This window comes from Cladosporium halotolerans, assembly GCF_011745625.1.
Source record: "Cladosporium halotolerans strain TM138-S3 chromosome Unknown Sca45, whole genome shotgun sequence".
Classification (NCBI taxonomy): Eukaryota; Fungi; Ascomycota; class Dothideomycetes; order Cladosporiales; family Cladosporiaceae; genus Cladosporium; species Cladosporium halotolerans.
The window spans coordinates 103,879-117,790 of NW_027191496.1; the positions used below are offsets into that span (position 1 = coordinate 103,879).

General features: G+C 57.8%; 8 protein-coding genes across 8 annotated transcripts; 5 read left to right on the top strand and 3 right to left on the bottom strand.

Moving 5' to 3' along the window:
- The first annotated feature begins 77 nt into the window (after positions 1-77).
- On the top strand, positions 78-2,597 carry WHR41_08612 (uncharacterized protein). The gene is made up of 2 exons (XM_069377216.1): positions 78-1,653; positions 1,761-2,597. Exons 1-2 carry the CDS (start codon positions 215-217, stop codon positions 2,377-2,379), a joined length of 2,058 nt encoding a protein of 685 aa, XP_069225801.1. The 5' UTR covers positions 78-214; the 3' UTR covers positions 2,380-2,597.
- WHR41_08613 (uncharacterized protein) lies at positions 2,516-4,508 on the bottom strand. Its single transcript, XM_069377217.1, has 2 exons — positions 3,897-4,508; positions 2,516-3,838 (listed from the first exon to the last, which is right to left on the bottom strand). The coding sequence occupies exons 1-2, from the start codon at positions 4,239-4,241 to the stop codon at positions 2,798-2,800; spliced, it is 1,386 nt and encodes a 461-aa protein (XP_069225800.1). The 5' UTR covers positions 4,242-4,508; the 3' UTR covers positions 2,516-2,797.
- A 234-nt stretch (positions 4,509-4,742) lies between these two features.
- Positions 4,743-6,731, top strand: WHR41_08614 (uncharacterized protein). Its single transcript, XM_069377218.1, has 3 exons — positions 4,743-4,936; positions 4,992-5,569; positions 5,623-6,731. Exons 1-3 carry the CDS (start codon positions 4,904-4,906, stop codon positions 6,476-6,478), a joined length of 1,467 nt encoding a protein of 488 aa, XP_069225816.1. The 5' UTR covers positions 4,743-4,903; the 3' UTR covers positions 6,479-6,731.
- A 39-nt stretch (positions 6,732-6,770) lies between these two features.
- Positions 6,771-8,300, bottom strand: WHR41_08615 (uncharacterized protein; the record flags this gene model as incomplete). The annotated part of the gene is made up of 1 exon (XM_069377219.1): positions 6,771-8,300. One exon carries the CDS (start codon positions 8,298-8,300, stop codon positions 6,771-6,773), a length of 1,530 nt encoding a protein of 509 aa, XP_069225852.1.
- Positions 8,301-8,436: 136 nt separating this feature from the next.
- WHR41_08616 (uncharacterized protein) lies at positions 8,437-9,552 on the top strand. Its single transcript, XM_069377220.1, has 2 exons — positions 8,437-8,707; positions 8,765-9,552. Exons 1-2 carry the CDS (start codon positions 8,597-8,599, stop codon positions 9,425-9,427), a joined length of 774 nt encoding a protein of 257 aa, XP_069225805.1. The 5' UTR covers positions 8,437-8,596; the 3' UTR covers positions 9,428-9,552.
- Positions 9,553-10,501: 949 nt separating this feature from the next.
- WHR41_08617 (uncharacterized protein) lies at positions 10,502-11,512 on the top strand (the record flags this gene model as incomplete). The annotated part of the gene is made up of 1 exon (XM_069377221.1): positions 10,502-11,512. The coding sequence occupies one exon, from the start codon at positions 10,502-10,504 to the stop codon at positions 11,510-11,512; it is 1,011 nt and encodes a 336-aa protein (XP_069225804.1).
- Positions 11,513-11,815: 303 nt separating this feature from the next.
- WHR41_08618 (uncharacterized protein) lies at positions 11,816-12,782 on the top strand. The gene is made up of 3 exons (XM_069377222.1): positions 11,816-11,927; positions 11,993-12,153; positions 12,217-12,782. Exons 1-3 carry the CDS (start codon positions 11,914-11,916, stop codon positions 12,618-12,620), a joined length of 579 nt encoding a protein of 192 aa, XP_069225829.1. The 5' UTR covers positions 11,816-11,913; the 3' UTR covers positions 12,621-12,782.
- On the bottom strand, positions 12,750-13,856 carry WHR41_08619 (uncharacterized protein; the record flags this gene model as incomplete). The annotated part of the gene is made up of 1 exon (XM_069377223.1): positions 12,750-13,856. One exon carries the CDS (start codon positions 13,854-13,856, stop codon positions 12,750-12,752), a length of 1,107 nt encoding a protein of 368 aa, XP_069225828.1.
- Between the last annotated feature and the right edge of the window lie 56 nt (positions 13,857-13,912).

Here is a 13,912-nt window from a genome sequence, read left to right on the forward strand (position 1 = left end):
TAGCAGCGGCACGGCAGTGTTTATCGCTAGCCGGGCAGAGCCTGTCGTGCGCCTGCATGAAGCTGCGACCTGCGTCCCGACCTTCACTTCCAGAGACATCGCATCCAGCACAGGACACCTGTCGCCTCCATCGCCGACTATTTCATCAGCTTCCCTGCTGCATGGCGCCCAGCTGAACACCCACCACCACCACGCACCACCACACCCACCCGCCATGGAAGACCAGGCTTATCTCGAGCAGGGTTTTGACCCGTCCACCCTTACCGTCCCACGTTTGCGCTCTATCCTTGTCGCCCACGGCGTTGACTACCCGGCTTCATCCAAGAAGGCGCAGCTCGTCGACATCTTCACTGAGAATGTTGCTCCGCAGGCACGCCGCCTTCGTGCCGCGAATGCGCGCGTGAGGCGCACCAGCCGCGGCATCGAGAATATGCCGTCGCAAGGCAGCACCGCCGACGAGGATGAGGAGGAGGAGGAAGAGCCAGCTCCTCCGCGTAGTGCGCTCAGGTCTTCTAGGCGTTCGACCAGAGCCAGAACGGAGGAAGCGCAGGAAGTCGAGCCTACTCCGAGAGCTGCCAGACACACAACCGCGCCGCCACAAGGAGTCGCGCCCACGCCCAGGCGCGTATCAACAAAGCACGCGCGCCCCGTTGAGCCTGTCGAGGAGCCCGAGCCGAAGCGTCCGGCGAGCAGGAAGTCTCTTGCTGATGTTGCGACGCCGGTAGCGAAGAGGGATGGCCGCGCTAGAGACGAGACCAGCCCGTTTTCGAACCAGAATGTCTTCCAATCCGGAGGATCACCACCAGCGCCTCGCACGACCGATCGCAGACGCACCACATACGGCTCCACGCGCACCGTCTCCAGGACCCGCAGCCGGGAGGCCAGGCGCAGAACGGAGGAACACCGTCCTCTCCGCGAGCAGACCGATGGTGTTGTGGTGCCAACTAGGAGGACTTTCGAGGTCCCCGTCACACGCGCACCGAAGGTTGAGCAGCACGAAGAAGTTGAGCCGGATGAGGAATTTACGCCTGAAGAGGAGCAGGCACTTGTGCAAGCTGAGCAGGCTGGTAACCTCGTACCCGCACGCCGCAAGACGAAGAAACCTGGTAGCAGCGCAGCGAAGGTCGGACCCGCTGCCCTCTTTACTGCCCTCCTGGCTGGACTCGCAACCCTCTATAGGCAAGAGAAGCTGCAAGTAGGATATTGTGGTGTTGGCCACCCCAGCACGGAGATCGCTGGGCAGGAGATTCCGGAGTGGGCAGATATCGCGCGTCCAGTATGCGAGCCTTGCCCTCCTCATGCCTACTGCCACGAGAATCTTCAGACCGAGTGCGAGCCCGGGTTCATTCTGACGCCCCTTCCGCTTTCTTTCGGCGGCGCCATTCCGCTGCCGCCCACTTGTGAGCCAGACAGTGCTCGCGAGAGGAAGGTTCAAGCAATCAAGGCGCGCGCCGTCGAGAAGCTCCGGGAACAGAACGCCAAATACGAATGCAACGAAGCGCCACAACCTGAACTGAAAGAGAACGAGCTCAAGAAAGCCATCAACACTCTCATCCCCAAGAAGAAGATGTCAAACCAAGAATTTGAAGACTTGTGGTCAAGCGCGCTCGGAGAGATCCAGAACTCGGACGAAATCACGAGCGGTTCAGATGGGTAAGTCATCTCAGCAATTCTCTTACTTATCCCCTTACACGACCAGTTCCCTTGTTCTATTTGACCCAAGTTGACCAGCAAAACTGACAGACCTTCCCCCTCGACAGCGTCACGGGCTTCACGCTCCGATCCAACAGCCTCGCCCGCATCCCCCTCAGCTGCGCCGTCCGACGATCCCTTCGCGCAACGCTTAGACAGTATCTTTGGCAACTTGTAGGCTTTCTCCTCCTCTCCAGCAGCACCCTCTACGGCCGCCACCGCATCACCGACAGCCGCGAAACCGAGGTGCGCGCCAAGCAGCTCGCCGGCCTCGCGCTTCGCAAACTCAACGAACAGGCCAGCCTGCACGCCCAGGACCCCGCCGCCTGGGGCGAAAGCTACATCAGCATGGCGCAGCTGCGCGACGACGTCCTGCGCGACGAGTTCTCCGCCGCGCGCCGCAAGAAGCTGTGGGAGAAGGTGCAGAAGAAGGTCGAGGCGAACTCGAACGTGCGGCCGATGGTGCGCGAGGGCCGCACGGGCGACGTCGGCAGGGTCTGGGAGTGGATTGGCGCCGTGGGCGCTATTGAGAGCCCGTATGCTGCTGATAGGAGGAAGAGCGGCGGCGGGTTCAGAGACAGCTTGGGAAGCCTTGCTGGGGAGAAGCTGATTGAGCCTGGGATGGCGGAGGTTAAGGATGAGGGGAGGATGGTCAGCAAGTGGGAGGAGAAGAAGCCGTACTTTTGAGTTTGCTTCTGGTGGCTCAGAGAGGATTTCGACTTGGGTTTTTTCTGCCCTTGGAGATCGCTCGCGCGACGCGGTCTGTTTCGATAGACGCTGGCGTTTTGCGCTGGGAGTCTGAACGTTTATGATACCACGGGAATTTGTATGTTTTAATGTCTCTTTGATGCTCTCGTGTACTATTTCGTCATAATCACAATTCGAGATTGGTTTTGTTCATCCAACCGCCATTTCCGCTCTCAGCATGAAGGGTTTGATGATTGTTGAAGTCTTTTGGGGGAAACGTTTGTGATCAGATATCAAATGCTCATGGATGTTATGTTGTTGTAGGTAGTTATACAAAAGTCCGCTGAAAACGTTCAGGCAGTGCGAAGTTTCACCGAACGCTCTGCTCCAAGACCTCACCTCCTGTGGGGATCCCACTTCACTCAATGACCTGAGCTTGCGGCGCGACAGGCGCACCGTCCCCGTTGCCGGCACCAGGGAAGCCCTCCATCGGCGGCACACCATTCATACCACTCAAGTCCATAGCCTGACCAGGAGCCGCGGGAGCACCCATCGTCTGCCCTCCTCCATTCATCTCCGCACCACCCATTACAGCATCCTGCGGCAAAGCCGGCAGCCCGTTCGCCCCGGCAGCCGCCATGGCAACCTCGGGCGGCGGCGAGTAGAGGCAGTAGACAGGGCCCTGCAGGTTCTCGCCGTCGAAGAGCGCGAAGTTCTGGATGGGCTGCTCGCGCTTGCCGAGCACGTTGATGACGTCCTCCGCCAGGCGGCCGCCGACGAAAGCTGCCGTCGTCGGGATCTCGGCGCCGATGTTCTGCAAGAAGGAGCGCAGGAACTCGGACTTGAGCGTTTCGGGCGGCAGCTGCAGCTCGCGGGACTTGGTCGTCGCGAGCGAGGTGAAGTTTGAGAGGTCCTGGGAGGTGTGGTTGGGCAGGCGCGAGGTGTTGCGCTGGAACTCGAAGAGGGCGCGCAGGCAGGGGAGGAGCGGCGAGACGGCTTTGAGCTTGCGACGGTTGCTGAGGATGTCGGGTGGGAGGGGCGAGGAGTTGCTGAGGATCAGCGGGCAGTAGGTCTCGCGCTTCGTGACGATCTCGGTGGTCTTGCCGTTAGGCTCGTTCTTCGTCGTCGATGAGAGGACGACGCGGGTGATGGTCTCGGGTGCTAGGCTTGTGGGAACGTTGGATTTCTCGCGCTCGATGATGAAGTCGTGTTGGACGAGATCGGCGAAGATGCAGCCGTAGGTTCCGTGGATGGATGCCGCGTAGAAAGGCCTGCCAGCAAACCGGGCGGCCGTGTTGATGATGCTGAGCACGTTAAAGTCATGGTCGCAGGCGATGACGACCGAATATGGCGTGTAATGGGTTTGATCTTTGGCGAGCAAATTTGACAGACCCCCACCAGAGGTGATGGTCACTCGGGGATTGAGTTCTTGAATGCGTGGGATGGCTGAAGCGGCACGCTGTGATAGGTTTAGCATAGCTTCTTCGCCTTGGATTCTGATCTAAGGCTGAACGTACTGGTTTGCCAATATCCTCGTCACGGAGGAAGTAGCATGAGCCAAGATCCTCTTCGGTCACCGGCTCATCGTCAACGATGGTCAGCGAACTGATGCCAGCTAGAGTGAGGTTCTTCGCGATCTCAGTCCCCAATGCGCGGAGAGAGATCAGAAGGATATGGGCGCTGCGAATGCGTTCTTGCGCCTGTGCGCCCCACAGTCTGATTTGCCTGTCGTAAAGAGCGATCTCGTCGGCGCTCAGTCCAGGCGCCGTGATGGTCGTCTCCTCAGCCGCGCCGTTTGTGGCGGGAGGGTTACCGTCGACGCCATTCGATGCGATCTGCGCGTCGATTGGAGGAGCTGCCATGTCTAGTGGTCCGATAGGCTAATCCGATAATTGAGTAGAAGAATGACAGGGAAGCAGAGCGCCGCTGCGGGTCTCGAGGCGGGCCCTAGTCGCGAGTGGAGGTGTTTGAAGCAGTGCCGGCGTGGCGAGTAGGCGTGATGCGATGCTGGAGCTTCACCGACGTGCCAAACAGAAAAATGGAGCGCCAGCCGAGTCACCTGACGTGAAGTAAGTGAGTTCGAGTTGAGAGTCAAGCGTGCGGGAAAAAGCACATGCGCATCTCGAGGATTACGTATACGGGCGTATTCAGTTCGACGTTCACAGGCTGAACGGCGCGCCGGCTGTCTGGGCCTCAGTTGGTGCCTCAGTCACCACACCACCTCAGTCGCGTGCCCGGCGGGCTGGACGAGGTGGGCTTCGCGGTGCCACCCGTGCCTGGGTGGGTGGGAGCGTGCCTGCCTGTGCTGCCTCACCTGCATGCGGCCGAGAACCGAGCGACGCCCGCTGCACCACGCACCGTCATCGCCCATCAAGTAGTCCCCCCGCTAGCACACACACCACCTACTGCCACCGCACCGCTGCTCCACGCCTTTCAGATGACACCGGAGGCGTCCGGTTTGCGACGTCCAAACCACTTCGTTCAGTGACACCAAGTAGCCCTCACCTCGGGCTGACAACCCAGCATGCCAGAGTCTCGCCCGTTGTCCTCACTGAGGGTACGTGAAGACGCGGATGCGATAATGCCTCATGTATATACTGATCTGCGTGAAGGCCTCCTACTTCGATATTCCTCCTGCAACCGCTGATACCGCTTCGTCGTATCCGGATCGCCACACGAGCCTCAGGCGCGCTCTGCGAAACACCACCGACCTCGCTCGAGATGCTTCCCAAGGCGGTAACTCTGCCTTTGGTCCCGCGATCGATTCGCCCCGCAATGCTACTATGAGCTTTCTTCGAAGAGCTCGCCGTCGCATTAGAGAGTCCACTAGGACCGAATACCAGACCGAAGACGACAATGCCGACGACGCGCCCGAGGCCCGGTCCTCGAAGCGGAGGAGGCTGAATCCCGACACGCATCGTCCTGCCAAAGGGGCAATAAAGTACGGTCGCTATGGGCAAGTCGAGACCGGGAGACTTCGCATGGAAATCGTGAGCAACGACGGAGGAGAGCACAAGGATCCGAGGCATCCAGGTATATTTCTGGGCGCCAGCAATATCTTGAAAATGGATAAGAGCGTGTTCTGCTCTGAGAGGACGAGTGCTGGTATCGTTTTGAAGCATGCGGATAACACGCCATTCTGCTTGGAGAAGCTGCATATCGTTGGGCCAGAACATGGCTTTACTGCACCGTAAGAATACGCGCCCTCAAAACAGTAACGGAAGAATATGCTAACTATTGCAGTGTTCGCGAGGGTATCGTTTATGTTGCCATGGACATGGAGGACTTGAGGCTCTACCAGGACCCGCCTTTCCATGCCCGTCGTAGTGGCATCCACGAGCCACCGTACAATCACAGTCTCTATCGCAATATCAGAGCATCCCCGGAGCGTCTAACACTCTCTGACGCCTTGCGAGATCCTGAAATCGCAAATGGACGCTTCTCCCCAATACCGCGCGAGCCGGAAGATCCACCTGACGAGGAATCATATTACGACGCCGACTACCTTCGGCAGGCAGATCCGGAATTCCACTGCGATATTCCTTCGCCTCCCGCAGACTCACTGCAGACCTCTTTCTCCGAGAGCAGCGTCCCTTTCACCGTCCTCAGCGACGAAGAACCCGAGGTTGAAGATGTTTCGCCCCAAGAGGTGCTAGATTACCGCCTACAACGCATGAGGCGCATGCCTAGGAGACACGATCCGGACAACTTGGATCGCGAAGAAGGCTGGTCAAATGCCGATCCTATGGGCGGCTTCGGAAACGCCTGGTCACAATCCACCAACAGGCTAGAGACATTGATGGCTCGCGCAAGACCTTACCACAGCCCATCTCCTGACGACATGCCTCCTGATGATCGACGCGAACCTGTAGAGCGATCGAAAGTACCGCCGCCTGGTTTTGACGATCCGAGCGTCAGCACCGCAAGATTCTACATCAAGCGCGGCAAGTCTCGAATTGCGATCAAGTTCGATCCGCCTGTCAGCGGGCGTTATATCTTGCTCAAGCTCTGGGCGAACAGGAGTAATGTGGATGTGCAAAGTGTGATCGCAAAGGGCTATGCCGGGCCAAGGTTCTTCCCTGCTGTGGAGCTCATGTGATGGCGAGGAGCTCCTATTTTCATGACGGGCAAAGTTTGATGCAGTACACAGAAATGCACAGGCATGAGCAATGAATGAGCTCGCCGATATGGCAGCGACGATGGACACGAACATTCTCAGAAGGAATCACCTTCGTTCAAACTTTCTTGGTCACCCCTTGAAGGATTAGTTAGGACGATCGTACTAAATGCTTCCAGACTCTCTCTCGTGTTTGACATCCGCCACTAATGGCTCAATTTGTCGTATTCTACATTTACGATTACATGTTCACGCGGCAGCGACCTGCATTACACTATCGCCTGCTCTTCTCCTTGCCCTTGCCCTTGCCCTGTTTTCTGCCTTCTTCAATCTCCCGCGCTTTCTCCCGCGGATCAATCACTTCGATTTCCTCCATCTTCTTCTTCCACTCCAAGTCCTTCCCGAGCGTGTCCCGCGCGAACGTCAGCTTATGTGACATCCACCCAGGGTCGTCATCGCCGTCCGCCTCCGCCTCGCCGTCCGGTTTCTCATCGTCCCACGCTCGACAGCTTTGGCAATTGGCGATGAAGTGCAAATCGCATAGATCGGCCTCTTCATCATCCGCAGCAGTAGGCTCGACAGCATTGTGACCATTCCCGTTCGTCTCCCCTCGTGCATGTACTTCATTCGCACCCGCATCAGCTTTCGCCTCGTCCGCCGGCAGATCCTCAAGTTTCTGCTTGAACGCCTTGAACAGGTCGAGCGCGCCCTTCTCGTCCGTCGCTTTGCCGCGCTTGCGCCCTCGCGTGCTGGTCGCGGGGATCATGGCTTCGAGCGCGCTCTTCGGTTTCTCGCGTTCTTTCGGCGCTGTGTCAACGGTGCGTTTCATGCTCGCTTTGAGGGCGGCGATGTCGGCATTGGTCTTCTCCAGGGCACTGGCGGATTTGGTCTTTTGGGCGCGGGAGTAGTCGTCTTCATCGTCGTCGTCGCTTTCGTCCTGTCTGGGTGCTGGTGCGGGAGCGGGTTTTGTGGGTTGTTGAACTTCTGGTTCTACTTCTGGAGAGGGAGACTTTCGTCTTCTCTCTGCTTTCTTCTTGGGTTGAGGCGCTTCTGGCATGGGCGCATTGTTCAAGGTCTCAGTGTCTTCCACGACTGTAGAAACCAGCTTTGGGTTCGCCTTGGCCTTCTTCACCACTGGCGCCGCCTCTTCCTCTCCCTCGTCGCCTCCAAAACTCAGCACGTTCTTGCCCATCGGCTTCTTCCTCTTCTTCACATCCTTTCCCTTCCTGTCCTCGGCCGCCGTCCTCGGCGCTTCCCTGACCCTAGCCTGCATTCCCTCAAAGGGATTCACCAGAATCTCCGATCCTGTGACTTTCGTAGGATACATCGGCCTCTCTGACCCGTCCTCCGCCATCTCCGCCTCCGCCATCTTCATCAGATTGTAAACCGTCTCGCCCTCAATGCGCCCGAACATCGTGTGCTTCCCCTGCAGCTCAGGCGTCGCGTCAAGCGTAAGGAAAAACTGACTCCCATTGCTATCTTTCCCCTCATTCGCCATGCCCAGCAGGCCGCGCCGATTGAACTTGAGCCGGCTGTGGAACTCATCTTCGAAGGGCTCGCCATCGTTGAGCGCGCTGATGCCGCCGCTGCCGGTTCCCGTAGGGTCGCCGCCCTGGATGATGAAGTCGGGTACCAAGCGGTGGAAGATGGTGTTGTTGTAGTAGCCGTCCAAGCAGTGTTGCAGGAAATTGCGCGTTGCGAGCGGAGCTTGCTTCCCGAAGAGCTCGAGCGCGAGGTCGCCAGAGGTTGTTTGGAGGATTACTTTGGCCGTTGGCTGCGGCTCGAGGTTGTACAGGGAAGCCATGGTGGCTAGGCCCGTGGGTGTTGGCGCAGAGTGGGAGGGTCGTGTGCTTGAGGAAGGGAAAAGCTAAAGTTGATCTGGAAATGGAGCATGTGAAACAGCCACAGCCAGCCAGCCATGTGCTCTCCCCACCTCGTCCGACGTCAACAGCTTGACTTGCGACACGCGGGTCGCCAAACGCTTTCCGACCTTGTAAACCACCCAACGAACTGCAACACTTTATCTTCGCTCGACTATCTGCAGACCTGGCGTACTTCACAGAAGCAGACACTCTGTACGGCGGATTCCAGCGAACCATCATGTCCGAGGTGACGTTCGCAAAGACCTTCCTGTCCTCTCTGGACAAGAGGCCCATTAAGCTGCCTGCGGACCATGTGAGCGATCCGAAGAAGTACCCGAACCAGAGCCCTGTATGTTTTTAAAGGTCACGAATTATAACAGGATGTAAATGCTGACAATACTGCTAGACCATCCTGCCCCGCCAAACCCACCCTTTCCCCCGCCGTGAACGACCCTCCGCAGCCAAAGCAGGGAAGCCAACCACAATCACGGCGACCCTGAAGCCCATGCGCGGCGGCGAGGCCGTCACCGTCCCTGACTTGCCTCTTGAAGCTAGCATCTTCGAAGTCAAGGAGCGATACGCCAAGCAAACCTCGCAGCCGCACGAGAAGATCAAGGTCCTGCTCAATAAGAAGCCCGCTGCCGACTTGAAGACACTTAAGGAGCTGGGTGTCACTGGCGATGTAGAGCTCAGCGTCATGATCCTGGGCGGTGGTGGAGCTACGCCCAGCGCAGGAACCCCGAGTGCTGCGTCGCCTGCTGTTGAGAAGTCGGATCCTGCTGCCTCGGTGCCTGACACGACGATGACTGATGCACCGCCGACCTCTGCGGCGGACAATATGGTCGTCGACGAGAAGGCCTCGTTCCCTGGCAGCGAGAAGGCGCAGATACAAGCCGAGAGCTCCCCTGGTCCCAAGCCGTCTTCTGGCGCGGGACCCAGTGGTCCTGGTGCGCTGAATACGATTGAGTTTTGGGCCGATCTGCAGGACTTCTTGTCGCAGCGATTGAGGGATACGGAGGAGGCAGAGAGGCTGAGCAAGATGTTTAAGATGGCTTGGGTTAATCAGTAGAAGGTGCAATAGCGAATGTGTTCATACAGTCACCCGCGACGTGTACGAAACTATCCCGACGATGATTCATGCACGCATATACCTTCCTTAGGATAGGCATAGTCACATCATGCCTGCTTTGTCCATTTCTCAGACCTCCTCATCTTAAAACTACCTTGCAGCATGCGAACAGCCGGGGACACCTGCCATCAAGGTACCATCAGTGGGTAAGAACCTCACCTTACCTAAGCGATGCTGCAGCTTACTTCGACATCACTTCTCGTAACTCTCCGTTGCTCCCACCATAACGACGCTATCTCGAGTTCGCGAGCCTGAAATACGGCAGATAGGCTATCATCGGACCTCGCCTACGGAATCCGCGCGCGAAGACTTTCATGGGCAGCAACATGACACCCATCTATCTTATCATTAAGGGAACAACCACCCAGCCTTATAGGTCCTATCTGATCTATAATGTCAATAGATATGGGGTACCTCAAGTAGGGCTTAGGTTACACAATCGTGGGAGCATGCGCAACTCTTGCGTCGTTGCTAGCAGGATCTCAGTACAAGTTTTATCCCCGTTCTCAACAACTCATCGTCAAGGCCTGCTAGTCGATGAGTCTAGCTAAATGGCCTTTTACTAATTCAGCGGTACAGACGTACAGATCTCTCCCAGGAATCGCACGTGCAGCAAGGCTGGGCATCTCATTGCTTATCTCCAGCCCGAATGGTGGAGCAAGATGCCGTCTCCGAGCCGAGAACGGGCCAAACACTCTATCTCACGTCGATCTATTCGCACAGTTCAGTTCTACGGTGAGACACTGGCACCCACTGGCCTCGCTATTATTCTTCACCTGCCAGATTCAGTAAGTCGCTCAGGGTTCAAAAACCGGCTCGATGTGTGGAGATCAACCTTAGGGCTGCACGTCGCCGTGCCATTGGCTATTTGGCTGTGATGAACGATGTGCATACCCTAGCCCAGGAACGAATACTGCGGTCTTGTCGAGAGAAGTATATGAATCGACGGTTTCCGCCCAAACTCGCGGCAATTTCTGCCTTCCAAAGAAACCTACCTCTGAAGACTTCCTCAACATGCACTCCTCTCTGGCCCTGCTGACGCTCTTCGGCGTAAGGGCATATGCCTGGGGCGCCCTTGGCCACGAAACAATTGCATACGTCGCATCCAACCTGGTCAAAAACAACACTCAGCTTTGGGCACAGCACGTGCTCGGCGACAACTCGTCCAATTACTTGGCCACTGTTTCCACATGGCCTGACTCCTGGCGTCGAACGGACGAGGGCGCTTTCTCTGCTCCGTTCCATTACATCGATGCGGAGGACAACCCGCCGGAGGCCTGCAACATTGACTACGAGCGCGATTGCGGCGAGGAAGGTTGCGTCGTGTCCGCCATCGCCAACTACACGCAGCGCGTCCAGCAGCCTGGCGTCTTGAGCGACACAGAAGTCAACTACGCGCTCCGCTTCCTCGTCCACTTCCTGGGCGACATCACCCAGCCATTGCACGTTGAAGCCCTTGCACTGGGCGGCAATGAAATCGACGTCGAGTTCGACGGCGAGGACTGGAACCTGCACTCCATCTGGGACACCGCGATGCCCGACAAGCTCCGCGGCGTCGAAAACGTCACGCTCTCAGACGCTCAGGCTTGGGCGTCCGATCTCACCGCGGACATCAAGGCCGGCAAGTACAAGGCTTGCGCGCAGTCTTGGATCCAGGGCGACGACATCGCCGACGCCAAGCGCAGCGCTCTGGCCTGGGCAACCGATTCGAACGCTTACGTCTGCTCGGTCGTGCTGCCGGACGGCGTCGAATCCGTCAACGCGACCGAGTTGGGCGGCTCGTACTACGAATCGGCGGTTGAGACTGTAGAGCTCCAGATCGCGAAGGGCGGTTACAGACTCGCACACTGGCTCGATCAGCTCGCCGCTGCTCAGCAGAACAACACTGCCTACAAGCGCTCTGTCGCGCCTGTGACTGGCGCTGTTGATCTCAGTGGACGTGATCTGTTGCCCGCGCCGAGGGAATTGAGCAAGGCGAAGCTGGCTAGGAGGGCTGTTGGCTGGGACTGCGCGCACTCGCACTAGGCGGGTGATGTAGTGAATGGCAGCACCGGATGTGTAGGAGAGCCAAGGTCATAGCGCCCATGAAGTATAAAATGGAGAAGTATGTAAGGCTTGTGCGAAAATACCTTCTGCAAGATATTATTGCCTCATGAAATGAAGGACGCATTATTATTATTATCAAAAGCGATAGTGAAGCCCCAGATAACCGGGCCCAGAGCCTAAAGCTGATAGAAGCTTGAAGAAGCCGGCAGGGGCTTTTCTCCGCGCCTCCCCGAGTCGTGCGGGCCCTTAAACCCAGCGAAAAGGCCACGACTTTGCGACTGCGACTCGAGAAGCTGCCCGCGCGACCCAACATCCTCCCCTCCTCCACGCATCTCTTCTGAACAGGCAATCACGCCTCTCTCCTAACAAACACCGCCGTCATGAATCCGCAAATGTGCGTATCTCTGCCCCTGCCACAATACAAGAACATGCGACCTGGGTACTGACAGCGCAATGCAGCACCAACCTGGTTATCATCCTTGTGATGATGCAGGTCTCCAAGAAGATCCCCTTCGAGGACCCTAACGTCCTCACCGGCGTGCGCGCGCTCTACATCATCAGCAACGTCCTCATCGCCGCCATCTACTTCTACGTGAAGATGCAGATCGACAAGAAGAGGGGTACGGGCATATTCCTGAGACATCCTTCATAAAACCGCGACAATGCTGACATGGACCGCACAGACATGACCGTCCTCAAGTACGTCGAGCCCGCCCCCATGGGCAGCACCGAGGAGCCCAAGGCCGTCACCACCACCGTCCACGCCTACGACCAGCAGCAGCTGCGCAACCTTTTCAAGTCCCAGGTCATGGGCGTCGGCATGATGGGTGTCATGCACCTGTACTTCCACTACACCAACCCGCTCCTCATCCAGTCCATCATCCCCTTCAAGGGCGCTCTCGAGGGCAACCTTGTCAAGGTCCACGTCTTCGGTCAGCCCGCTGCGGGCGAGCTGAAGCGCCCCTGGAAGGCCGCTGGTGGCTTCGGTGGCATGATGGGCGGCGCGGGTGCCGGTGACATCAAGACCGACAAGAAGAGCATTGAGGCCGCTGAGAGGGCCGGCCGTGGTGGCGCCAAGGAGGAGTAAGCCTCGCGAGGCATTGCTCTCCGGGATGGTGTCTTCACCTCGCATTTGCTAGGAGTGCACGGACTCGTCCACTGTACAGCTGAGACTCCTGTCCTGCGATAAAAATCCATGCATTTGGGGTATCATAATCTAAAATTCAAGCTCTTCGACTTCCATCCCGCATTCTATGCAACTTTTCTTCGTCATACCCGTCTCGGGGTCCTCCACGCTTCGGCCCCATTCATGCTCATGCTTGCCATGACCGATCGTGTCACCAAATTCACCACCACCGCCTGCCCTGCCTTTTTTGTATGCGTCCACTCTCGTCCTCTTCTTCAGCTCGTTCAGCTTGTTCTTGAACTTCTTCTCTTTCCGCTCCTTCGTCTCTTTCTGCCTCCTCTCAAACTCCTCATCCAGCTTCTCGGCACTCCCCCACTTCTTCTCGCTGAATGCATATTCCTCCACTTGATACCGCATGAACAACATCATGTTATTCCACGTGCTCTTATGCGGATTCGGTTTCTCCATGCGCGGCAGCAAAGCCTCATCCCGCAGCTCCGGATCTGTGAGCAGATAATCCTCCTTCGCCTCCGTCTTCGTCAAAAGACTGTATTTCTCAGGAAATTTCTCCTTGCAAGTATGGCACACCTGACACTGCAAGTGCTCGTCAAACTGCCAATCAATCTCCAAGCTCCCACACTCGCGACACTTCTTGCGGTCCGCGTTCAGCACCGACAGACCCGGCTCATAGGGCCCCTCGCGCCGCTCCCGCAGCCTCTTCCGCAGCTGCTGCTGCTCCCACTCTTTCAGCGTCATCCCGGCGGGCTTCCCACTCTCAGTATCGCCGGGCGCGTGCAGCGTGCGGTTCCCAGGGTCGTCCTCGGCGCTCATGAACCCGCCCTTCGTGTCCGTCATCTTGCTGAAATCGTACTCGACGAACTTCTGGAACTTGCGTGCGGGTCGGATCCCCGTGTCTGCGGAGGATGCGAGGCCGTTGTTGCTGCTCGGGGCGCGGGCGTCGCGGTTCGTCGAGGGGACGGTGGAGGGCGCTGGCCGCTTTTGCCCTGCGATGGGCGCTGGGGAGGCATTTTGCGAGGCGCGCGTGCTGGCGGTTCGGGCTTGTTGCTGTTGTTGCTGGGAGCGCAGGGCTTTTGCTTTCAGGCGGGCTTCTTCCATGCGCCGGACTTGCTCCGGCGTGATGGGTGTTGCGTTCGGTGGCGCCCTTGGAGGCGTGAGCGGTCGTTCTGTGCCCGCCATGGTGGCTGTGGGAGGATGAGACGAGTCCGGAGATTGGGAGACGCGAAGGTGGTCAA